The sequence below is a fragment of the Enhydra lutris genome, unplaced genomic scaffold, assembly GCF_002288905.1.
Source record: "Enhydra lutris kenyoni isolate GAN:26980312 unplaced genomic scaffold, ASM228890v2 scaffoldscaffold13, whole genome shotgun sequence".
Classification (NCBI taxonomy): domain Eukaryota; kingdom Metazoa; phylum Chordata; class Mammalia; order Carnivora; family Mustelidae; genus Enhydra; species Enhydra lutris.
This window is the reverse complement of record NW_019154097.1, coordinates 18,742,649-18,768,095: the sequence shown is the minus strand read 5'-3', so window position 1 is coordinate 18,768,095 and position 25,447 is coordinate 18,742,649. Positions and strand designations below refer to the sequence as shown.

General features: G+C 41.4%; 1 protein-coding gene across 1 annotated transcript in view; it reads right to left on the bottom strand.

Moving 5' to 3' along the window:
* The window catches only part of LOC111145657 (UDP-glucose ceramide glucosyltransferase), a 37,644-nt gene that overhangs the window by 6,142 nt on the left and 6,055 nt on the right, over nt 1-25,447 (bottom strand). The window contains exons 2-5 of the mRNA XM_022500732.1: nt 11,086-11,227; nt 3,264-3,366; nt 2,195-2,296; nt 471-583 (exon numbers count right to left, since the gene is read on the bottom strand). Of these exons, the coding sequence (XP_022356440.1) occupies nt 471-583; nt 2,195-2,296; nt 3,264-3,366; nt 11,086-11,227 (460 nt within the window). The remainder of the gene's footprint in view (nt 1-470; nt 584-2,194; nt 2,297-3,263; nt 3,367-11,085; nt 11,228-25,447) is intronic.

The window sequence follows — 25,447 nt, the reverse complement described above, 5'->3', positions numbered from 1 at the left end:
AGGATGTTTCCCGTGCACATCCACTCACTGCCAGAGGGCAGTAACTTCAGCTGTGATTCCAGGCGCCCAAAGAGGTCTTCATTAATAAAACAACTGCTCTCGGGGTGCCTGGGTGGCTCAGTGGGTTAAAACCTCTGCCTTCGGCTCAGGTCATGATCCCAGGGTCCTGGGATCAAGCCCCACATCAGGCTCTCTGCTCAGCAGGGAGCCTGCTTCCTCCTCTCTCTCTCTGCCTATTTGTGATCTCTGTCAAATAAATAAATAAAATCTTAAAAAAAAAAAAAAAAGAAAGAAAGAAAACTACTACTCTCACTACTACTCTCATCTTGAGGATGCCAGCAGGTTAAAACAGACTTAATTACAGTTAACTTCGGGAAGCTCATCCCAACTCTCACACTTAAACTAGTCTCAGGTTTCTGGTAGATGAGGGATGCGACAGTAAGAATATGACACATGACCATGATACTTACCTGTTCTAATGTGGCGGCAAAGCCCTGTCTGTCTGCCACATAAGGCAGACCATGAACCAGGCCTACTTTCTCTGTCATCTGGTTAACCATGTCAGTGAGTGTGTCTGGAATTACTACAAGACAAAAAGGTGACAAGGGAAAAAGAAAAAAAAAATTCCTTTTAGTAAAGCATCCACTAACGTGAAATGTATTTGTGAGATATTACTAAAGTCTTTTTTTATATTTGGATATAATAGAACTATTCTCCATCACTTTTCTAATTAGAATACAAAATCTCAAAAAAGGCATTAATACATGATAAGCTAATTTACATGATACATTTTCAGTCTAATATATACCTAACATGTATCAGAAACAGGCTATACCTTGAAAATGTTACTCCCCCTATTTAAGAACCTCCAAACCAGACTAGAGATAATGTGTCCTAACAGAAAAGGAACAGGCTCAAAGGTCAAAGGACCTCAGTCCTTATGCTGGTTCCTGCATTCTCTAACCACAGGAAATGAGCCTCCACTTTTCCTAGAGGGTATGAGATGTCCAATCTTGTCAAACTGCTAGCGGGAACTGAACGAGATGATACTCCACAGAGACGCATACATATGTTATGAAAACGTAATATATGATAAAAATAATTTAGGATAGCAAACACGAAGAATGACTGAGTGATCTGTAACAGTCCTGATGAATCAGGCAGGACACACTTCCATTAATTTTCAAATCTGCTTTTTAAAACTAATAAAAAGAAATTAAATCATGGTCCCCTCTTCAAATAGCAAACACCTCCTGTCTTTTTACATGACTTTACTTCCCTCAAGTTTTCACCAACGAAATCTACTCTATGAAAGTGTATCTGGACCTTCAATACACATCTTCTAGAGCCTTGGTTCTCCACGGCTGCCCTGCAGCGAACAGTTAGCCATGCTTAGAGCCAGTGTTTGGTGCTCCCAGCATTCAGTGTGTAGAGGCCAGGGCTGCTGTCTCACCATCCCATACGGCAGCCTCCCCAGCGGAATTACCCGGCCCCAAATGCCAAGGTTGAGAAACTGGTGGTGATTGGAATATAAATGTTTAGGGGTGCCTGGGTGGCTCAGTGGGTTAAAGCCTCTGCTTTCGGCTCAGGTCATGATCCCAGGGTCCTGGGATCGAGCCCCACATTGGGCTCTACTCAACAGGGAGCCTCCTTACCCATCTCTCTCTGCCTACTTGTGATCTCTGTCAAATAAATTAAAAAAAAAAAATTAGAATACAAATGTTTAAAAATGCAAAGATGCAAATTATAATTTCAGTATGTAAACGCTTTCCTACTAAAATAAGCCATGTACGTATCCTGGTAATATATTCACCTATTAATTTTGTCCCTTTGTGTGAGAGAGTATATTGTTGGTGCCAAACATATTAAAGCAGAAGATAAGGGTAGCATGAACAAGGCAAAATTTACAACTACGAAAAATCTTGTAAAAGGGACTGTAAAATGGACCATAACTTTTTTTTAATAGCTGGAATTTTCTCTTCAAAGCAAAGATATTTTTATACATCTAACAGTCTAGGTTAGCATTAAAAAGTTCCTAATTTTAGTAAGTATAACTTGACATTTTACCATAAATTAGATGAAATAAATTACTTCATGAGGCAAACAAAAAGGACTGATAAATATATTTTCAGATTGCTTTTGGCATTTTATCATCAAAGGAATAGTTTTATGAAATAAGTAAAAAGAAGCTCACCTCTTATTCCACTATCACAAATCCATATCAGATCATACTTTGCAACTTCATATCCTGGCATTAAATTATTAATTTTAGGATTAATGCCAACTTTTTTGCCACCTAGAAATGTAAAGTGAAACAGTGAAAGATTCATGAAACATTGAGAATATTTTCTAGAATACAAATACAGGGTAGAGAGAAGTGAAAAGTACTTTCATACATAATAATTTAAACAAACATACTTTTAACATTATGCTGTATATTCCTTATTATTCACAGTATGTTTAGAAAGAAATTGTTCATTCTCAAAGGGAATTAATTTCTTTGAAAATGTATTAGGTTCAGTTTTTTAATTCTTAAATTAATGCATCAGTAGTATGAATCAATGTTTAATAGCAAGTATCTCTCTACAAGTCTTCAGAATAAGCCTATAGGCTTTTGAAAAAATCCTTTATACAAAATATGTATGTTCTTTTTGTCATATCATAAAAGCAAATTCTATCACTCACTCTCAATTACAGTGAATAAGATATAGAAAAACCCACAGGTTGAAAATATTGAAGAAACAACAAGAAAAACCAGACTCTCGGGGCGCCTGGGTGGCTCAGTGGGTTAAAGCCTCTGCCTTCGGCTCGGGTCATGATCCCAGAGTCCTGGGATCGAGCCCCGCATCGGGCTCTCTGCCCGGCAGAGAGCCTGCTTCCTCCTCTCTCTCTGGCTGCCTCTCTGCCTACTTGTGATCTCTGTCTGTCAAATAAATAAATAAAATCTTAAAAAAAACCAAAAACAAAAACAAAAAAAACCAGACTCTCATTTCTGACTGAGAAAAACATTAACAGGGTAATGGCAGTGGGGGTGGGGGGTGAGGCAGTAGGGGTTTTGTTGTTGTTTTGTTAATTCCAGATATGAAAAAAACCCTGTGTTTTTAGAACTTAAGTTTTTTCAAAAGGATATAAACACATCCTATTGCTACTCTAACATGCATAAAGCAAACATGCTAGTAACTTCACTCTAGTTTAATGCAAAGATTACTGATACTTAATACTATTAAAGCAAAAGGGTTGCTGCAGAATTAATTTTTACCTACCAATAAACAATCTAGCATCAACATTTGGATATTTTCCAAGAAGCTTCTTACATACATCAATGGCAGGATCATCGTGATCTTGTACACAAAGGAGGACTTCATACTAGTCAAAGAACACATTTTATGTAAATTAGTCTCTTACAAAAATAAGCACATTATTAGTATTTACTGACTGATAAAAAGGCATGAGGAAAAACAAGCAATGGTACACACAGAGTTTAGAAGTTAAGAGAGTACTCATAGTGGATGCAAACACTTAAGACGTCAAGTGCTGCTTTAACAGAGAGCAGCTTCTCCCTGAACAGGGCCTATTAGCAAGCAGAAGAGATAAGGAAAGGCCCGGCAGCCCTGACAGCTGAAGTCTTGCCATTCCCAGATAGGCAGGACCTCGGAATTAAACTGCATCTCAAGCTTCTCCATGGCCTCCATCACTGCAGCTTTACCAAATACTCACAGGGTGCCCAGGAGTATAAAAGCAACATGGAAAGCAAACAAAATAAACACCCACTCTGTTCTCTAGAAGCTCGGTCTCTGAATTTATTATTTCATGAAGGTGTTATAAATTACATATCAACTCCCATTATGATTTAAAGGGTTTCCCCAAACTCTTCACATGAAAAGGACAAAGGGAGATTCGATTTTTGCTGTCTAGTGAGTTTTGAAATAAAGTAGAATTTGATTGAAAATCTATCATCCTGGGGCGCCTGGGTGGCTCGGTGGGTTAAAGCCTCTGTCTTCAGCTCCAGTCATGACCCCAGAGTCCTGGGATCGAGCCCCACATCAGGCTCTCTACTCAGCGGGGAGCCTGCTTCCCCCTCTCTCTATCTCTGCCTGCCTCTCTGCCTACTTGTGATCAGTCTGTCAAATACATAAATAAAATCTTTAAAAAAAAAAAAAAGGAGAAAATCTATCATCCTGAAAAGCATGGTTAGCCTTCTAACAATGGAAATACCCAGGGTTCTATTCTGCTCAGTAGGTTAGGGAGTCATTTCTTTGCACTTGACTGGCTATGTCTGTTACCCTGGGATATTTACTTAAAGTAGAGAATACTGGGCCCCACTCTAACTTTTGAATTAGAACTCGGGGATGATTCTGACATGTAGCCAGGTTTATCAAATCTTGAGCATTTAACCTTTAAGCTACCATTTAGTAAACTACTAAGTTTTTAAAAAGTATTTGCTTGGGGCACCTGGGTGGCTCAGTGGGTTAAAGCCTCTGCCTTCGGCTCAGGTCATAATCCCAGGGTCCTGGGATGGAGCTCCGCATCGGGCTCTCTGATCAGCGGGGAGCCTGCTTCCCTCCTCTCTCTCTGCCTGCCTCTCTGCCTACTTGTGATCTGTCAAATAAATAAATAAAATCTTTAAAAAAAAATAAAAATAAATTTTAAAAAAAGTATTTGCTTTCACATACAAAGATGCTACTATAATATTTTATGGGCTAAGTATTCTAAGCAGTAATTTTTTTTTTCAAGAGTGCTGCTAAATTCATGCTGACTCTGGCAAATTTCCTACCAATCCTCTTTGTAATATGGGATGGGCATTTTTAAGCAGAGGAGGGAGGTTAATTATGTCCACAAAAAAAAAAAAAAAAAATCTATGTGTCCTAAAAAATAAAAAGAGCTAAGGACATAACTTTTTAAGTGTCTAACATACAGGGACTAGCTCAGGTAAATGGGAAACCCAGCAAAAACTGGCAATATAGAAATTAGTGACTGCGTATGAAAAGGGCCAGGACTAAAGTCAAAGAAGGTAACACAATTTTTTAAGTGAAAGAAAGAAAATGTTTTCTCAATAATTAAGTAGGGGGGGAAAACAATTTATACTTCCCTCATACTTTCTACCTACTATTATTATACATTCTATCAACTACCTACCTACCGTCTGATGATGACGGACCAAAACTGCCACTCAGGAGGTACTGAAAACAACTTTACAACTACCCAGTGTCCAGGGACCAGATAAAAATCTGAGTATGGGAAGGGCACCACTCTGGCCACACCCTTGAACTTCCCAAAGGGTTGACTCTTAAGTCCTGTAAAGCATCAGTCATCCTCCCAGCCCGACTCTCAAAACAATGTCTGGCTGAACCAGCCTAAAGACATTGACCTTAACAATGAAGATCAGAAAGATTAAGTGAACTTCCAAAGGGTAAATGTAACTATTGGCTTTCGTACTAGAGCAAGCTGTTCAGCCAGGCTCGCAGTAACGAATTCCTCGTTTTTCCAAACACCGCATGGTTTCTTTAGTGCTTTTATAATTTATGCTGTTTTGCAGATACAAGCGAATGCAGTGAAAGGAAATGTTCGTAAGTGATATAATTCCATAAAATATAATCAAAAAGTTAGTCTTAGCTTTTTTTCCCCTAGCAAAAGAAAACTTTGAAGAATATAGTTCTAGAAATGATTTCAAAGGAGGCAGAGTTGACCTTTCTTCAAATGCAAGATTTAAAGTTTTTATTTTAGGGGCACCTGGGTGGCTCAGTCAGTTAGGTATCAGCTCAAGTCATGACCTCAGGGTCCTGAGAGCAGGAGTTCTACATGGGGCTCCGTGCTCAGTGGGGAGTCCACTTGAGATTCTCTCTCTCTCCCTCTGTCCCTACACCCCCACATGCACTCTCTAAAATAAGTATCTTTAAAAAATTGAAGTTTTTATTTTTACTGATTATACCTCTTAAAATGAAAATCAAAAACCTCCTGATTAGCCAGAGTGCAAATAAAACTCAATTCACATTATCTAAGAAATGTTCAGATTCTTACTAAACATGTAACTTTTGCTTGTTTCTGACACTGAAAATCGTACCAAATAAGAGGTAAGCATTTCAAATATTTTCTAAAGTATTTGATTTTAACCTGGAGTTCATTTTTCAGCTCTGATAATCACCTGTGCCTTCAGTCTGATCGAACATTTATTTGCTAGGAATCTCTGTAATTGAATACTTAAGTCACTCCAACTACCCTGCAACTGGCCAGACAGAACGTATCAAATTGGTTAAAGGCTTTTTTAAAGGATACAAAAAATTTCTTCTGAAATTATTTTTAAAAGACTATTTAATTTAGACAGAGAGAAGGGTGCATGAGATGGGGGTGGGGGAGAGGAACACAGGGAGAGGGACAAAGTAGACTCTGCACGAAGAGCCTGACGTGGGCTCCATCTCATGACCCCAAGATCATGACCTGAGTCGAAATCAAGAGGCAGAGGCTTAGCTGACTGAGCCACCCAGGCGCTCCTGGATATTTTTGTATTATCTAAAGGATTGGGCAGAAGTATATATGTTCAAAAACATAATGTTTATTAAAAATATTATACTTTAGGGGTGCCTGGATGGCTCAGGGGGTTAAAGCCTCTGCCTTTGGCTCAGGTCATGATCTCAGCGTTCTGGGATTGAGCTCCACATTGGACTCTCTGCTCAGTGGGAAGCCTGCTTCCCCCTCTGTCTCTGCCTGCCTCTCTACCTACTTGTGATCTCTGTCAAAATAAATAAATAAATAATCTTAAAAATAATACTCTTTAAAAATATCTCAAGAAAACACTTACTTTATGGATTTGAAAGGGCTGTAAGATATAGTGAATTCCATTATAAATCAGTATAGTATGAATACATAAAGCCTAGTAATAAACCACAGAGTAGTTTAAATGAGAAGGTTAGTGTTCGACAACCCTTTACTAAGGTTACTATACACATAGCTAAAGTGGCTAATTTTGTTTTCCTTTTCAAACAGTGCAACGACTAAAAGGCTGAGGACAAGAGAGGTGTAGGAAATCCACAAACAGGGATTCAGCCCTTCGATATTTAAGAATCGAGTATCTGAAAACAGCAATAATCATGAATGCTACTTTTCAGCTTTTACGAATAAATTCATATGCATGAATAAATTACGATGCATATATAGTATTAGATTTAGGTATATAAATAACATTAGAAAAATCCCACTGATAAAGCCCTATAGACATTAGGAATATAAACTGTGTACTACAGCAAACAAGATAAAACATCCTCTTAAAATAGAAAACTGTTTGGGGCGCCTGGGTGGCTCAGTGGTTTAAGGCTCTGCCTTCGGCTCAGGTCATCATCCCAGGGTCCTGGGATCGAGACCCACACCGGGCTCTCTGCTCAGCAGGGAGCCTGCTTCCTCCTCTCTCTCTGCCTGCCTCTCTGCCTACTTGTGATCTCTGTCAAATAAAAAAAGAAAAGAAAAGAAAAGAAAATTATATTGCATATCAAGTAGGAATATCTTGAATTGTTCTACAAATAACTACACATCTTTTTTTTCCTAAGATTTTATTTATTTATTTGACAGACAGAGATCACAAGTAGGCAGAGAGGCAGGTAGAGAGAGAGAGGAGGAAGCAGGCTCCCTGCTGAGCAGAAAGCCAGAAGCTCGATTCCAGGACCCTGAGACCATGACCTGAGCCGAAGGCAGAGGCTTAACCCACTGACTCACCCAGGTGTCCCACTACACATCACTTTTACAGAAAAATTTTATGATGCTATTTGGATGACAGCAGAATATGAATTTTCTGACATAACATATTTAGCCCCCAAATGCCTAGAACATTCTCTGGCATGAAGTGATTAATACACTTATTAAGTAAGTTAATGCATTCATCTTTAGGATAACTTCTGAGTGAAAGACAGATGCCAGGAAGGAGATGTTTTTTAAGAACACAGCTCTGAATTCAAAGTCTAGACAGGTAACGTTATATACTTCTTTATTTTCAAGAAATTGTCTATACAGTTTTCCAAATTTACTTGGCAAATTCCTATCTTGCAGATTTACTAGTTTCACCACGTATGTTGTGCTTGATCTTCTGAAAATGGATTTGCTTTTCTGTCTTCTCTAATTCTTTGTTTAGAAGACCATTCAGTAAGAAATAATTCCTGTTAAGGATAACTACACCACCGGCAACAAAGAGTCCAAACATGGCACCAAACTTGTAACATTTTAAACCAATTCTGTATTTGCAAAACAAAGGGGAAAAAAACCCACCACTATTACCACAGCCTCATTCTTGTAATAACTCTGATCATTTAATTTAAAAACTCTTCATATGGCCAGAATTTACTACGTAAAGCTGACTGCTGCTTCTTCCCTCTATGGCTAAATCTCCCCCCAAAATGCAATCTATACTGAGCCAAGCTAAGTGCTCAGTTTTGCAGAAAATCAATTATATGACTTTTTCATATTTTTTTTACCCCCCAAGGAATAAATATCCAAAAAAGTGGATTGGGGCTCCTGAGTGTCCCAACTCTTGGTTTTGGCTCAGGTCATGATCTCAGGGTCCTGGGATGGGGTCCCAAGTCAGGCTTCGCATTCAGTGCAGAGTCTGCTTAAGGTCCCTGCCCCCACCCCATTGATGCGTTCTCTCTCTCAAATAAATAAAATCTTAAAACAAAACAACCCGAAATAGTGGACTGACAAGATATGTCAAGTACAGAAATGTTTCAGGGCAATTAGTACAGTAACGATGCTCACCAAAATTTAAGCCCAGAAATTCAGGGCAAGTACCAGTAGTAAATCTTCTTGCACGTATCCCAAATTAAATAAAAGTTATGAACTTCAACATGTTCTTTTTCTAGAGTGGTCTATAATGTTCTGAATCAAATTAGCAGGAAAATCGTATGTCCGGACTGAAACCAGACATACTTCTGGAAAACAACGTTCACCCTCGACAAAAAGCCAATAGTAAAGTGTGCTGGGCCTGGCAGTCACACAAATATTCGTTTCAGGACTACATGCCTCCTGGGTGACACAGCCACTTGCCTGTTCACACTCAGATTTGTGGGATTTCAGTGGTTTAACTTCAGTTTCCTGTGGAACATTTGCCACTGGGCTTGGTCTTTTTAAAAAGCCAATAAAAATGCCATGAGGTCCAAGTTTTCCTTTAGATTACAGGTCCTTAGCACTTTCCCTCCGCTTTCTTTATTTTCTATTTACACAGCTAACAAACAGTACTTTTATAATTAGTAAAGTTCTGAAAAAGAGAATAAAAACGATCTCATATATGTGGTTCCTCATTTTATAGTACGTATCAAAAACATTTTCTCCACGATCAATTTAAATACCTCAATGACAAAAATGGGAAAAGAAGCAAAAACTGGAGCTCTTGAGAGAATATCAAATTGTAATTAAAAAAAAAAACAAACTCTTCAGGGGCGCCTGGGTGGCTCAGTGGGTTAAAGCCTCTGCCTTCGGCTCAGGTCAGGATCTCAGAGTCCTGGGATCGAGCCCCACATCAGGCTCTCTGCTCAGCGGGGAGCCTGCTTCCTCCTCTCTCTCTGCCTGCCTCTCTGCCTACTTGTGATCTCTGTCTGTTAAATAAATAAATAAAATCTTAAAAAAAAAAAAAAAAACTCTTAAAAAAAAAAAAAAAAACTTCATTCAGAAGAAGAAATCAACTATTGACTTATCCCAAATGTTCAGGATTAATGGATACTATATTCCTGGGTTATTCTTAGACACTCTTTCTACAACTAAAGCCCACACTAACTTCCATGACCAATTCAATTCCATGACTATCATCTCCCAAAGACCCGAAATAAAAGGTCCATAACCAAATTCTGAGAGTGGGTGAATGGGTGAATGGGGGGAAAGGGTGGGATGATGATTAAACAACTGAAATGTGACATTAAATTTCACAAGGACAAATATATGATTCTAGCTTATAATCAATAAAATATTTAATAATAATGAATATTTTTCAGTAGAAAAATTCTCTGCATTTACTTACATAAGGTTTAAAAACCTTCCATTTCTCTTATTGTAAAACTTATTTTGCAATTAATTTGTATCATTCTTTCTAAATTACAAAAGGACACTTTCTCCACCTTTAGTTTGAAAAAATCAAGTATGAATCTTATTTTTAAAAAATTACATATTCAATTTATTGGATAGGTACTGCATGCATGAATCAGAGCTCTAAAATTATTAAATACATACACACACACACACACACACACAGACTAGAAGAAATAACTATTTTGCTTCAAATTAGCTTCAAATACCTAGACTTCCAAAATTTAAAAGCACTAATATAAAAAACAACACTAAAAAAATAACCAAATTATACTCATGTCTACATACTTAATAAGAGTTATATTAAGGCTACATCACATCTGTGTCTTCTCTATTCTTTTTCATTGATGCTACCTAGAAAAGTACAAGCTAAAAGGAAAGAAATGAGTGTGAAAACCTGTCACCATGAGAAGTGTGGTGTGTATATTATTTTCCTTCTCACAATTTCAGATGTCCTAAAGAAATAGGAGGGGAAGAGCCTCCAAATGGCAAAAACTATGGACAAACTGAGACACTGAGGGTCAAAACAGACACAAGCAAATAGGGACCAAGGAGGAAAATTCACATGGACCGAAAAATCAAGCAGCTACCTGCTTGAAATGTAAAGACACATTCAAAAGCAGTGTTTCAAGCCACTTTAAAACTGCAATAAAGCTAGATACATAATCTCTTGATTTAGTAAGTTGTCCTAAGAAACTATAGGTTGAATATTAAAGGGAAGAGGTTAAAAAGAGGGAGCACCTGGGTGGCTCAGTGGGTTAAGCCTCTGCCTTTGGCTCGTTCATGATCTCAGGGTCCTGGGATCGAGCCCCGAATTGGGCTCTCTGCTCAGCGGGGAGCCTGCTTCCGCCCTCTCTCTGTCTCTGCCTGCCTCTCTGCCTACTTGTGATCTCTGTCTGCCAAATAAATAAATAAAATCTTTTTAAAAAAAAAAAAAGATGCCTCTCTAAGCATTTACCACAACAGAAAAGCCCCCCCCTCAAAAAAAGAGGTCTCACCCATACCTAATGAGTACAAGGTTGTACTTACTTTGGGGTAATCCAATTCGAAGAAGGTCTCCAAGTTGTTGATTAGGTTAGGATCTACTCCTTTCAGTGGCTTTAGAAGAGACACGCCTGGGAGCTTGCTGTATGGCTGTTTGTCTGTTGCCTTCTTGTTGAGGTGTAATCGGCTAAAAAGCAAAGGATGTATACATCATTTCTGGAGAACACATTAGTGCTAAATCAGTCTATCAAGCAATTACTAAATTTGGGCGCATGGGTGGCTCAGTGGGTTAAGCCGCTGCCTTCGGCTCAGGTCATAATCTCAGGGTCCTGGGATCGAGTCGCGCATCAGGCTCTCTGCTCAGCAGGGAGTCTGCTTCCCCCCGCCACCCCGTCTCTCTGTGCCGGCCTCTGTGCCTACTTGTGATCTCTGTCAAATAAATAAAATCTTTAAAAAAAAAAAAAGAAGAAGAAGAAGAAGAAGAAATTACTAAATTTTCAGTTTTAAAAAGCTATCTGAAAATGAAGGAAAGTAACCAGATAAATGTCTAGTTTAGGAAAACCGGAACTAAGCAGAATGAATGTTCAGATGAAGCCTGGAGCTTAAGACTGTGGTTTATGCTTCGAGAACTATGCCCAGCAGAGAGTACGCAGCCAATAAATAAATACATGGTGAAGAAATGAATTATAGTTAGCCCACATATTAACTGCCCTTCCTCCCAGCCTGCCATCTATGTGGACCAAGAACTGCAACAGTAGTGGGGGGGGGGGGAATCCCTATCTTCCCCAGAAAGAGGGAGAAATGTAACCAGAAAAATCTGAGAAATATTTGTAAGAAGCAGTCCACAAAACACACAACTGAAAGAAGCACGACACTGCCAGCATGGCAAGCTGGGATAACTCGCAGATCTCCTGATATTCACAAGATCAGAACGGCAGGAGTGGAACAGAGTGAATTTCAAAGTTAAGGGGAAAAAAATCTCTATGAGCAAAATGTCTATTAATGACACTGGAAGATACATCGGTGCCACCAAAACACAAGTCAGTTGGCCAAGGTTCTCTGAGCTGGTCCATCCCAAGGGTACGACAGCACAGGGCTCCTAAGGAGGGAAGCCGCGCCGCTTAATGAGAGAATGTGCCCTGGTTAATGTTCATGGCGTGAAAACAAAGAGAAGAGATGCCTTTCGGCAGAGTTGTGATGTTTCTAAAGGAAGTCACTGAAGTCTTTCCTCTTTCTTATAAGAAAGCAAGTCTCCAAGCACTCAACAGTAATTAGAGGTTAGAACAATCACGGGACCATGCGTGAGATATTTTAAGAACACGTTCTTCCACATTTTAACATCTCTGAAATCGAAGGCATCTTAACAATTGGTGGCAGCCAGATGGCAGTCCTAAATTAGTAGCATGAAAACCAACCAACGAAACCTTCCTGAAGATCAAGAAAACGCCAGCATCAATGCATCTCTGATTTGATGAAATACACTATTAATCCATGAATGACTTCTGAAAGTACACCACTAATGTCAGGCAGAGCAGTGAGCCATGTGCTCATGCTCAGCTAACTGAAGGGCAGGGATGTGCCACAGAGAACATCTGATGTTTCAGATAAGGCCACAAGACATTTCACAGAAAGAAAATGGGTTACCTACAATGGAAAACATTTAAAGCAGTAAGAGATTTTTTTAAAGAACAAGATGGTATCACTATCAGATCTACAGCCCCCAAAAGCTGGAAAATAACGGGGCGCCATTTTCAGTAGTGCTGCACGGTACAGTTAGCGCGCAAGTTGTTTTACTGCTCTGCCATGAGAAGAAATGGAAAGAAAGCGTTTAGAAACATTTACAGCAATCTGACATTTACATGCCATCCAAGCACGTGATCAGTATTTATTTTTATTGTAGTTTATCGAAGTATCAGTCCGTGCCAGACTGGAAAAATTTTAAAGAGCTGATCCTCTGCCATAGATAGTTTGGAAAATATTCATCTAGCAAGTTCATCGAGAGGCTGGACAGAGGTAAAAACCACGATCTAAAATTTATACAACCACTGGGGCACCTGGACGGCTCTGTTGGTTAAGCGTCCGAATCTTGATTTCAGCTCAGAGGTCATGATCTCAGGGTCATGGGATTGAGCCTGTGCTCATGAATATGGAGCCTGCTTAGGATTCTCTCTCTCCCTCCCCCAACCCCACACACATGCATGTACTCTCTTTCTCTCTCTCTCTCTCTAAAAAGATAAAATAAGGGGTGCCTAAGCAGCTCAGCTGGCTAAGCATCCAACTCTTGATTTTGACTCAGGTCATGATCTCAGGTTATGAGATGGAGCCTGCTTCAGATTCTCTCTCTTCCCCCTCCCCAACGCTGCCACTCTCACATGCATGCATTCTCTCTCAAAAAAAACAATAAAAATAAATAAAACAAAATTTATATAACCACAAAAATGACCACTATTCCATACCTAACAAAATGGCAGACTGGAGATATTTGGAGAAACCTATCCAATACAGAACATACAGACTGCTGGAGAAAAAAAAGTTTTATATATTTAATTGATTGACAGTAATATTCACACGGTTCAAATCACTGAAGATATTATAACAGGTCACATGAAAGAAGTCTCCTTGTCACCCCTGCCCCCCAGGCTCAGCATTATTAGTTTCTTACTCATCTTTCCAGAAACTTTAAAAAAAAATTGCATATACAAGCCAACACACACATACAAATTCTTCCATAATATTTATAATGTTTAACATAGATGCATAAAAAGCATGTTTTAAAATACGTAACAGAACTGTTAGGAAAATAAAGGAACCTCCCAGGTCGGAAATGAGGAGAAATCTCTGAGGGAGAGCTGGCTGCTTGGCCCAGGGCCATCTGTTGGTCCGTGATGATCCAGAGGTGGAGATAAGCCTGAGACAAGAATGAAGGAACTCTGTTCTGTCCACCTTGTGGTAATATGGAATCTCTGAAAGGCAAAGTAGAAAAATGCTGGCCCACAGTAGGAAGATGGGGATGTTGCCTTCTTAGATTCACTCCTGAATAAAGTGGAATAAAAGGAAAAAGTCTTCCAAGAGAACACCCAACCACATGGGTTTGGAACCCATAAGGCAAACTACCTGCGCTGCTTGAACAAAACCCAAGAGAAATAAAAATTGTAATCACTGACACTAGAAACTCAACAGACAGATAGGACAGAAGAATGCATATACAGTTCAAAAGAGAACTGGAGAACTGGAATCTAGATTCAAAGAAATTATTCAGGATGGGCCACATCCTGAAGGCACAAAGAGAATGGGACGCAAAGACACTGAAATCATGGAACAGTTTGAGACATGGAGGATAAAATAAAAAGGCCTGAAATCCCAGGAATTTTTCATCTCTTCCCACTGCATGATCATTAAGTGCTATTAAATTCATCAAAACATGCACGAGTTCATGACCAATACAGAGAAACCCAGCCTACTAACCCACTGAATTTGGCAAGTCTTCAAATTAAAAACAACAAAGATAACTTAAACAGTGTTAAATAGTCTAGAATTGATTCCATCTCCCCTTTCCCTTCTTCTTTATTAAGACATTTTACTTTAAATGCTAATACAGATATACCTTCTATCCTTTGGAAATCTTTTCATATCAAGAATGCAATATTTTATCAGACACATTCTGACTCACCCAACAGCAATGAAGCTGTCTCCAGGTTTATGATGAAGAGAACTGGTTAATACTGTATCAGAAATTTCTACTCAAAATAACGATAACCCAGACTGTATCGTGGGACCTTTAAAAAAAATCCCCATTTGTGTTTCTCCCATATCTATCTCTCCTCTCCCACCCCCCAGTATTTCATACCCCAAGGCGTCATCTCATGGAGTGTATCCTAGGATACAGGAATCCTACTTTGGAGAATACTGTTTCGATTTACGTAACACAACTGACAAAGCCCCTTGCTACAAACTAGGTGAAATGTTTATCAAAAACAGTAAAATACCCATTAAGTCACACACAAAATCACTCGGCACTGTGCTTACCACACAGTGGTGTTCCACGACTACTTAGCAATTCCCCCTCCTGAACAATCACTTTTGAACCCCAAATGTACACCAGCCATCATCCTGTGCACTGGTGATAATGGCAATGAACAGGGGAATTCCTGACTGTCCAGGGGCTGCAGTCGTATGGGGGAGTCGCACACGTACAGAAGCTCTTCCCCATATAAAACTGTTATAGTCAACCAAGCTATGTTCTAAAGCAAGAAATAGATTAACTTGGCCTGCCACCTGGAGAAATGATGCTGGTGGGTGCCTTGGCCATAGCCAGTGTTTTGTAAACCAATCAGTATTTTTCAAAGTATGATCAACAGCCTGTCTGCCCAGAGTCTCAACAAGTGGCCCGAGTGGTGGAGTCCTCCAAGTGGGGTGGCTCTGACAGGATCTACAAGGGTTACTGGTTTCAAACCAGTGTTAACTTTGGTATCTCAAGGCAGGGGCTCTGGATCACTCAGAACTGAACTTGAGCCCAATGCATCCACACGCCGGCCACGGCTTTACCATGGGTGCCCATTGCCACCACTGGCCTAAAGCAGGTGACTTGCCTTCTGTCGGGATCCTTCAGGTTCTACACTGGGAATCCAGTTCTTCCTCCCCATCATGCATTTGGCTTGCGGGCCTGTCCTTCTTTTAGAAGGTGGAGGACAGTATTTTTTATTGATGGGTAACACACATACAGCAAAGACCATGTAAGTATACAGCACAATGAATCTCCTCAGAGTGAAACACGCATGTAACCAGTGTACCCAGATCAAGAAGCAGAATATTCCCAGAACCCCAAAAGCCCTTGTCATGTCCCCAACTAACTACCCTCCTCCTCAAGGGTAACCACTATCTGACTTCCAACACACTAATTCTACCAGCATTAAAATTTTATCTAAATGGAATCCCACAGGATGTACTCATTTGTGTCTGGTTTCTTTGACTTCAATGTTTGTGAGACTCATCTTTGCTGTTACATTTAGTTATAATTGATTCACTATTTAAAAAAGATTTATTTATTTTCAAGAGGGAGCGTGGGCAGCGGGAGAGAGATAAAGAACCTCAAGCCAACTTTGCAGAGCATGGGGCCTGACACAGGGCTCGAGCTTACGACCCCAAGATCATAACTTGAACCCAAACCAAGAGTCCGACGCTCAACCGACTGTCTCACTCAGGTGCCCCTAGTTCTTTCATTCTTATTACAGCACGTATTCCTTGTATTAATACACCACACTTTATTTAGTTACCTTCCGTTGGTGGGCGTTTGGGTTATTTCCAATTTGGGCCTAATACACACATAGTCTGCAGCCTTGTCTCTGTCCTTACAAAAGTATCAAAAACCCTGGCCTAAACCCCACCCCAACCCTGGACTTAAAATTTTGAACAAGATGAAGAAATAGGGACTGGATTTGCTTGCCCACCTGAAGCAATTTTTTAAAAATCAGACAAAACATGGGAAACAATGGTTTGGTTTGGTTTTTTTAAGATTTTTTATTTATTTGACAGAGATCACAAGTAAGCAGAGAGGCAGGCAGAGAGAGAGGAGGAAGCAGGCCCCATGCGGAGCAGAGAGCCCAGTGTGGGACTCAATCTCAGGACTCTGAGATCATGACTTGAGCCGAAGGCAGAGGCTTAACCCACTGAGCCACCCAGGCGCCCCCGGAAAACAATGGTTTTTTAAGATAACTGGACATAAGGTGAAGGAGGACACGGGCTCCTGCGACATGGAAAACAAATGAAGTAAGCTCTCCAATTGCCCCAGCTTACTGCCTAGAAACAATTTCCAGGCCAGGAGACAAGTGTTTTTCAAAATTTACATATATAATGCCCAAAGGTAAAAGCTGCAGCTTAATGGACCAGTTGCAGAACTGCAGAATCTGTATTTTCACAAGCATCCCAAATGATTCTGATGCAGGCCAGCAGTGAGCCACATTACAGTAGACTACAAATTCTCCAGGCTCCAGCAAAAGAATAATAAACAGTACATGTATCTCAATTAAGAAAAAAAAACACCTACTAAATAAGAGTAAATAAACATATACAGAGCTCAGAAGGTAAGGATAGTTCAGAGATAAAAATATGGAGCGCTCCAGAGTTTGTTAAATACATGAGCTCTCGCGGGCAGAGCGTGCCATCAGCAGTTAGCCACAGATCAATGTAACAGAGAGAGGGCCGGTCATGCACAAAGGGGACTATAAGTGAGTAACCCAAGAAGCAGAAAGGCAGGAAGAAAGGATTTAGTAAAGAAGGCTTTATTTGGCTAAGCTGTTTCTCTTTTTGAAAGTGTTCAAGGGGGGCACCTGGGTGGCTCAGTGGGTTCAGCCTCTGCCTTTGGCAGGTTATGATCTCAGGGTCCTGGGATCGAGCCCCACATCGGGCTCTCTGCTCAGCAGGGAGTCTGCTTTCCCCTCTCTCTCTGCCTCCCTCTCTGCCTACTTATGATCGCTCTCTCTCTCTTTCCCTGTCAAATAAATAAATAAAATCTTTTAAAAAAAGAAGTGTTCAAGGAAGAGCAACAGTGAATGCAGCTGAGAGGTCAAGACAAGAACTGGAATTTTCCCCTGACTGTGTGGACTTGGGGCCCTTGGAGCACTGTGGGCAGGGGCAGGTCAATGAAAACAGGCTGAGAAGCAAATGAATGAGAAGTGCAATGTGGTAACAGTTTCTCCTGAGATCTGATCTGAGTAAGTTACTCTGGCCAAAGGAACTAGATAGAGAAAGGTTTTTCAGTTTAATTTTGGAAAAATAATTTTCTTCTTTAATACCTGAGCATACAAGAGTAAGGGGAACAATCCAGTCAAAGGTAAAGAGAGAGCATTTAAAATAATTCATGGCACGCTGGGACCCACGGTGTGGAGCAGGAGTTAGGAAAATCTGGCAAGACTGAGGTAGAAGGGTGAAGAGTTCGAGGAGGTTCTGCCAGTAATGGGTGACAGGGGCTAAATAAAGAAAGAAAGCTCTGCCAGACAGCGCTGAAGGCTCGGCGGAGATCTGAGACCATGAGTGTGTCATAGTACTAACCCACGTGGCTGTGTGCTTGCACTCTGCGGGATTTTGAAAGTTGAGAAGCTATAAATTGTAAGATGGGCTCAGGATAACAAGGCAGACTGATAGGAGGGAAGGCGAGGGGCAAGCTGATGGAGTGATGAACTCTGAGCTCTGGCGAGAGGGAGAATCCGACAAAGCCAAGAGATAACAGGTGGAGGCTGCAACTGTGGACAGACAGCCTAGGGCAGTTGTTCTCAGCCTTGACTGCACAAGAAAATCACCTGAGGCTTTATTTAAAAAAAAAAAAAAAAAAAAAAAGCCTGCTGCTCAGACCGTTAAATCAGAATGTCTAGGGCTAAGACCCAGGTAAGCAGTTTGTTTTTTAAGGCCTCCCCTGGGGACTCCAAAGGGAAGGCCGAGCTGGGAACCATGGACCTGGGAAGACTAGGTAACTGTGCGAAGAGAAGGACGCAAGAAGGGCTGGAAGCGAAGGAAGATCAGAAGTTCCAGGACGGCGGAGAACAAGGTGGCGGCAAAGCAGCAGTTCAAGTGGCGTGAGAATGGGAAAAGCTGCAGAAAAGGAGTAGGGGGTCCCTCCACAGAACTCTAAGTGTCGCCAGTTATCAGAACCTCAAGACAAAGTCCCGTGCAGATACTCTATCCCTGTGGATTACTTCCCGGGTTATTTTTAGGTTATCACTGGCCATACAGAGCAGCACGCTGGTTTCAGAGCCCGGGCTGGAGCAGATCGCCTGGATTTTTACGCGAGTTTCACAGCAAAGTAACTGAGTATTCTTGGGTAAAATACTTCTTTATCTCATTTTTTTTAGTGTGGACAATTAGTAGTGAGAAATAGAGGAGACTGAGCCACAGAGTAAGCATTCAGTGATAGCTAGTACTGTCAATTTTTTTTAAAACTGCTAATTTCAAGGACATTTCCCACTTCTCGGAGTTACCATAGTTCACTTCTCTGAGTTACCATAGTTCTAGTAAGAGATTTAGAATTGTCAAACATTGATGAGGCTTATATACCAGAATGGAAGAACTGGAAACTCATATATATATTTAAAGATTCTTTCATAGATATTTAAATATTAAGCCATTATGTTGCGGTTTTTAAATATATTTTTATTTTTTAAAGATTCTGTTTTTAATTCATCTCTATACCCAATGTGGGGATCAAACTCACAACCCCAAGATCAAGACTGTCAGGCTCCATGGACTGAAGCCAGCCAGGTGCCCCCATGTTGGTGTCTGTTTTTTTTTTTTTTCCTTTGAGAGCGAGCGAGAGAGCATGAGCACTTGAGGGGTGTGGTGGAGACAGGTGGAGAGAGACACTCTTAAGCAGGCTCCGTGTAGCACTGAGTCTTGTGACCCTGAGATCATGACCTGAGCTGAAGTCGAGTTGGACGCTTAACTGACTGAGCCACCCAAGCTCTCGGGGTGGGGGTGGGAGGGTTAAAACATAAAATAATCCTTGTGTATTAAGAAAGATAAAAGGGGAAAGGAGAATCATCAAAAGTCCCAAATCATGGTTAAAACAAAGTAGAAAGAGGGCATAAGACAGATTTAATGCAAAGTTTAAATTATATGCAGCATTTAGGCTAAAATTATATTCAAAGTTAAAATTGTGCCCAATATTTAGGAACCAATTTAAAGTTCTACAGATGATCCAAAAGCACAGAGACAACGGAAGTACAACAGAGAACATTAAATATCACCAATGTGCCACTGAGAGTGGCCTGAGCTCTCCTTTTAAACCGCTGGAAACGTCCTCCACTGGGCAGAGGTGCTGCACAGTCCTGACTTCTCTGAATTCCTCTACCCTCAGAGACTCACTGGAAATGTGGGATTCCAGTGCTACAAGAACCCTTCCCTTGGCTCTGCGAGAGGGAGAGCTTGCCACGCTCAGAGTGGAGAGAAGGCCAGACACAATGAGCAGAGTAACTCCCAGTTACTATGTAATCCGAGCACACTGCCTTCTAGGACGGAGACGTTCTGAGGGATTCCAGATGACAGTGTTTTGTTGACCATAAAATCACCATGCCCAGGGCGGTACCCAGAGCAAACGCTACAAGGCACCCTTCTCCTGCTAGTCCAGGTCAGGGGGAGGCCCCTCCCCACCACCCCTAACACCTGGAAAGCCCTCAATCCAATGGTAGCATGTCCCAGGCCTCGGGCCCAGCAGAACCATTAATTTGGGACTTCGATAATAATCTTAGTTCTTTAAGAAACAGAATCTCCCCTAACACCTATGTCCATTTGATTTTCAGAAATTTGATTGTATTATATTTTCAGTAACACACTGGATATAAAAGGAATGCACCTCCTCTACATCCGGTCAATGTTTTTGATTTATTTCATTTTTAAAGACTAAAATGATCCTGAAATGTGACTAAGCAATGCTGGGGAGAGAGAAAACACAGGAAAAGTTCCGTATGTCACTCCCGAGGAATGATTTCTGAATTAAAGTCTCAATCTGAAGGTAGTCACTCTGTCACAAAACTCCCATTCCTGTAATTAAGACCCATCACCATGCGGGGGCGGTGCTCACAGCAGGCACGGGCCAGGGTGCCGGGAGCAGGGGTGCTTCCTCAGAGTAAGTGAAGTCCGAAAGGTCGTGAGGGATGAATCACAGGCAAAAAAGAGAGAGGCCTTCAGGGCCCTGCTTTCCACTGTGAGCTAGAAGGACATCTATTCAGGGAACACTTCAAAGAACGCCAAGGGCCTGTTAAGAAATATTCAAAGCTTCTGCTGGATTTTATAGCAGCTTTAGCTTGATGAGATCTAATCACCTCTTGGCACTAGGGTTTTCAACTTCTGAGCGGCTAGAATGGCCTTCTTTTATCTTAGGTGATTTTTATTTCTAAAGAGCTCAGTCTCTAAAATTGTTACTCTTTCTATGGCTTACTGTTTCATCCGTCTAAGCTTGTAGTTCCCCCTCCCTGCTTCCTCTCAAGTTTTTGATTTGATAGGGCGTACCATTTTCAAATGATTTATTTTACCGGCTCCTATCCTAATTTCATTCAGGAGGCAAGCCTGGTGTGAAGGGAAAGTCCCTGGAGGGAGGGCAGGCTGTGCCCCTTCCGTGGGCGGGCAGCAGTGTCTACAGCAAAGCAACACCTCCGGGAGAGGCAGCCCAAGATCCTCCCACAAGGCTTCCAAGGAAAACGCGGATTCCTTGAGAGCAAAGTTCACCTTGCTTACCAGCCCCAGACCGTGCTTTTTTACAGTTCTGCTCGGTGGCTCCCATGAACCACTTTATCTGATTCTCGGAATTTATCTTCTCTGCTCCAAGCTTGCTAATATGTGAAATGAGGCTGACTGCTATATCAGCAGGTCCCCTACTTCAGAGTCCCTGCCTGCGATTTCCCATGATTAAAGGCTTCTGTTGTTGTTACTTGTGACTGTGCCCTGCAAGGCTGTTACCGTGTGTTTATGATCAGTATGTGTCATGACTCATGGTACTTCCGTAATGCACCGATCTTTTCAACAACAGCACTGCATCAAAATGGGATTCTTCAGCAACATAAAGCACACCTTCTGGTACAACCTGAACTCGGCAGACACAAGCTTCCCCACGGAACACATCACAACCAACAGTGAGTTAGTGTTACGGGAAAACACAAACTATTTCCACTGGACAGTAGACTTACAAAACACAGAATACAAAAGATTCCGTTACCACTGAAAACAAGTAACAGATCTTTATTAATTTTACCCAAAACACCCCAACTCACTAATTCTTTTTTTTTTTTTAAGATTTTACTTATTTATTTGTGAGAGAGAGAGAACGTGCGCGTGCAAGCGCACAAGCAGGCAGAGTGGCAGGCAGAGGTGGAGAGAGAAGCAGGCTCCCTGCCGAGCAAGGAGCCCAATGCGGGACTCGATCCCAGGACCCTGGAGTCATGACCTGAGCCAGAGGCTTAACCCACTGAGCCTCCCAGGTGCCCCACTAATTCTTTTTTTTTTTTTTTTTTAAGATTTTATTTATTTATTTTAAAGACAGAGATCACAAGTAGGCAGAAAGGCAGACAGACAGAGAGAAAGGTGGGGAAGCAGGCTCACCGCTGAGCAGAGAGTCCAATGCGGGGTTTGATCCCAGGATCCTGGGATCATGACCTGAGCCGAAGGCAGAGGTTTTAACCCACTGAGCCACCCAGGTGCCCCCCAACTCACTAATTCTTTGGGGACAAAAGAGCTGGCCCTAGTGTAGGGAAAATAGGTAAAAGCACAGAGCTTCGCTAATAGTAACTAAGCAAGCCAGGAGCCCAGCAGAAGCTATGGTCCCAGTACACAGAGCTCAGAAACACAGGAGACCCTCAAACATACCATATGCTTACACTCTTTTCAAATAAAAGGAAACTAATGGGACTATCCCAAAGCTCTTCTACAACATTCCCTAAAGCAGAATGTGATGTTTGAATTATTCTGTATATAAAATAAAATTCTGTGGATGGAGGAAAAGCGGGAGCACGTATGATTTGCACACCAACTGAGGAGAGCACTGGGTTCTGCACCCTCTGAAAGTCAGATCTTAGCGTAAAGATTATTTATCACCAGACAGGCATTCCCGTAGGAAAACCCTGGGGAGGCGGAGGGATTCAGATTTGTAAGTAAACATTAACAGAACCCTGTTTCCTATTTTAACGTGCTATTCATTAGAAATAGTGAAATAAAGATTCCATTTGGTCCAATAAATTTCACTGAAGCCCATCACTGCTGAAAACATCCCCAAATCTGACCACCTACCTCAGATCACAAGGACCAAATGACACTAAACTAATGACACTGAAAAATCCACCATTACTACTGGAAAAAATTCAGAGTTCATTCATTCAACCAGCAGTAACTGAGTGCCTAGTACACACTGGACATAGAACAGTTACTAAGACACTGCCCCTACCCTCAAGAGCTTACAACCTAATTGGGAAAAAGAGACAACTGAGCACACATTTCCAATTTAGATGCATAAATTCAAAGCACTAAAATATCAGAAGAGGTGCCTGGGACGCCTGAGTGGCTCAGTCGTTTGAGTATCTGCCTTTGGCTCCAGTCATGATCCGGGGGTCCTGGGATGGAGTCCCACATCAGGCTCCCTACTCAGCAGGGAGTCTGCTTCTCCCTCTCCCTCTGCCTGCTGCTCCCCCTGCTTGCCCACACTTTCCCTCTCAGTCTCTGATAACTAAAATCTTAAAAAAGAAGAAGAAAAAGAAGAAGAGGAGGAGGAGGAGGAGAAGGAAGAAGAGCCACTTAACACAGTAAAAAGCTAAAGCCTAGGGGCACCTGGGTGGCTCAGTGAGTTAAAGCCTCTGCCTTTGGCTCAGGTCATGATCCCAGGGTCCCAGGGATGGAGCCCCGCATCAGGCTCTCTGCTCAGCAGGGAGCCTGCTTCCTCCTCTCTCTCTCTGCCTGCCTGTGACCTCTGTCAAATAAAAAATAAAAATTAAAAAAAATAAAAGCTAAAGTGTAAACAAACTTGAATGAGTAATAGTTAAACAAAAAAGGCGGGGAGAGGAAAGAACAGAAAGAGAATTCTAAAGAAAACACACAGCATATTCAGGGGAATTTCAGTAATTCATTATTACTAAAGAATTGGGGCACCTGTGTGGCTCAGTGGGTTAAGCCCCTGCCTTCAGCTCAGGTCTCAGGATCTCAGGATCCTGGGATGGAGCCCCGCATCGCATCGGGCTCTCTGCTCAGCAGGAAGCCTCCTTCCCCCTCTCTCTGCCAGCCTCTCTGCCTACTTGTGATCTCTCTCTGTCAAATAAATAAATAAAGTCTTAAAACACACACACACACACACACACAGCTGAAGACCTAGGTACAAGGGCTCAGTTCTCAAAGAACTATGCATGTCTCTTGTTAAGGAGCCTAAATGTTAACCTGAAGGCAGTGGGGGAACCATGGTAAAATTTTAAGCACGTGGTCTAATATTAGTGCTCCAGGAGGATCAGGCTGCATTAAGAAAAATAAAGTAGAAACAGAGCATGGCTGTGGGTAGAGATACCAGTGAATAGAGACAGTTTCACTTATCTAGAGTAGAAATAAAGGGTACTGCACTCCTGATGTAGGAAAACGGTGGGATGATGGAGTTAACAGAACCATCATGGAATATTAATCACTGAATTACAACTGTCATTTTGCTTTTTAAACTGGTAAGAACAGATACTACACTTGATCTTAGCCAAAAGGCCGAGAAGCGATTCATTTTGCTTTTTAAAGCGATCACACTATCGTCTAAATTTGGTATCTTCCCAGGCTCAGGTTAAAGGGGTTCAAGCGCCAACGTGGATGGAACTAGAGGGTATTATGCTTAGTGAAATATGTCAATTGTAGAAAGACAACTATCATATCATCTCCCTGATATGCGGAAGTGGAGATGCAACGTGGGGGGGGTTTGAGGGGTAGGAAAAGAATAAATGAAACAAGATGGGATCGGGAGGGAGACAAACCATAAGAGACTCTTAATGTCACAAACCAAACTGAGGGTGGACGGGGGATAGGGAAAGGGGGGTGGGGTAATGGACATTGGGGAGGGTGTGTGCTATGAAGTGTGTAAACCTGGCAATTCGCAGACCTGTACCCCTGGGGCTAATAATACATTACATGTTTATAAAATAATTTTTAAAAAGTGGGGGGTGGGGGGTTCGCTTCATTCATTCTCCCACAAGTTGTCCTGGCAGCAATGACCGTGAGAGAGCAACACATGACCAAAGTCCAAGAGCATCCTCAGAACTGAACCTAGAAAAGAAACTCTCAACCCAGGTTCCACTATGGCTCAGAACACCAATGTATTAATGAATTTAAGGCAAAGATCATACTATCTAAAAATAACATTTGAAATGCTAAAATTTACATTAAAAACAATTAGTTTCTGATAGGATGTTCACAGACAACCTGATACAATAACTATTTAAATTCCACTAAAAAGCTAGGCAGCAAGTATAAAAGCTGCTGTGCTAAGAAGGTTTGAAAAGGTAGTATGAACCTGAAAGGAAATTCCAGGGAAAGACCTCTGCTCTACTAGAGGGCAGTTAATATTTACAGATACAAGAAGTATTTCCACACTAGCCTGGCACCTCCTGTCACTTAAAAGATAAAGCCTAGCACTGAACACTAGAACTTTACAAACAGAGAACAAAAAATTATAATCCAATGAGAAGGAGAAAGAGGGAGAAAAGAAAAAAGGGGCGCCTGGGTGGCTCAGTGGGTTAAGCCACTGCCTTTGGCTCAGGTCATGATCCCAGGTCCTGGGTTCAAGCCCCGCATCAGGCTTTCTGCTCAGCAGGGAGCCTGCTTCCTCCTCTCTCTCTGCCTGCCTCTCTGCCTGCTTGTGATTTCTCTCTGTCAAATAAATAAATAAAATCTTAAAAAAAAAAAAAGAAAAGAA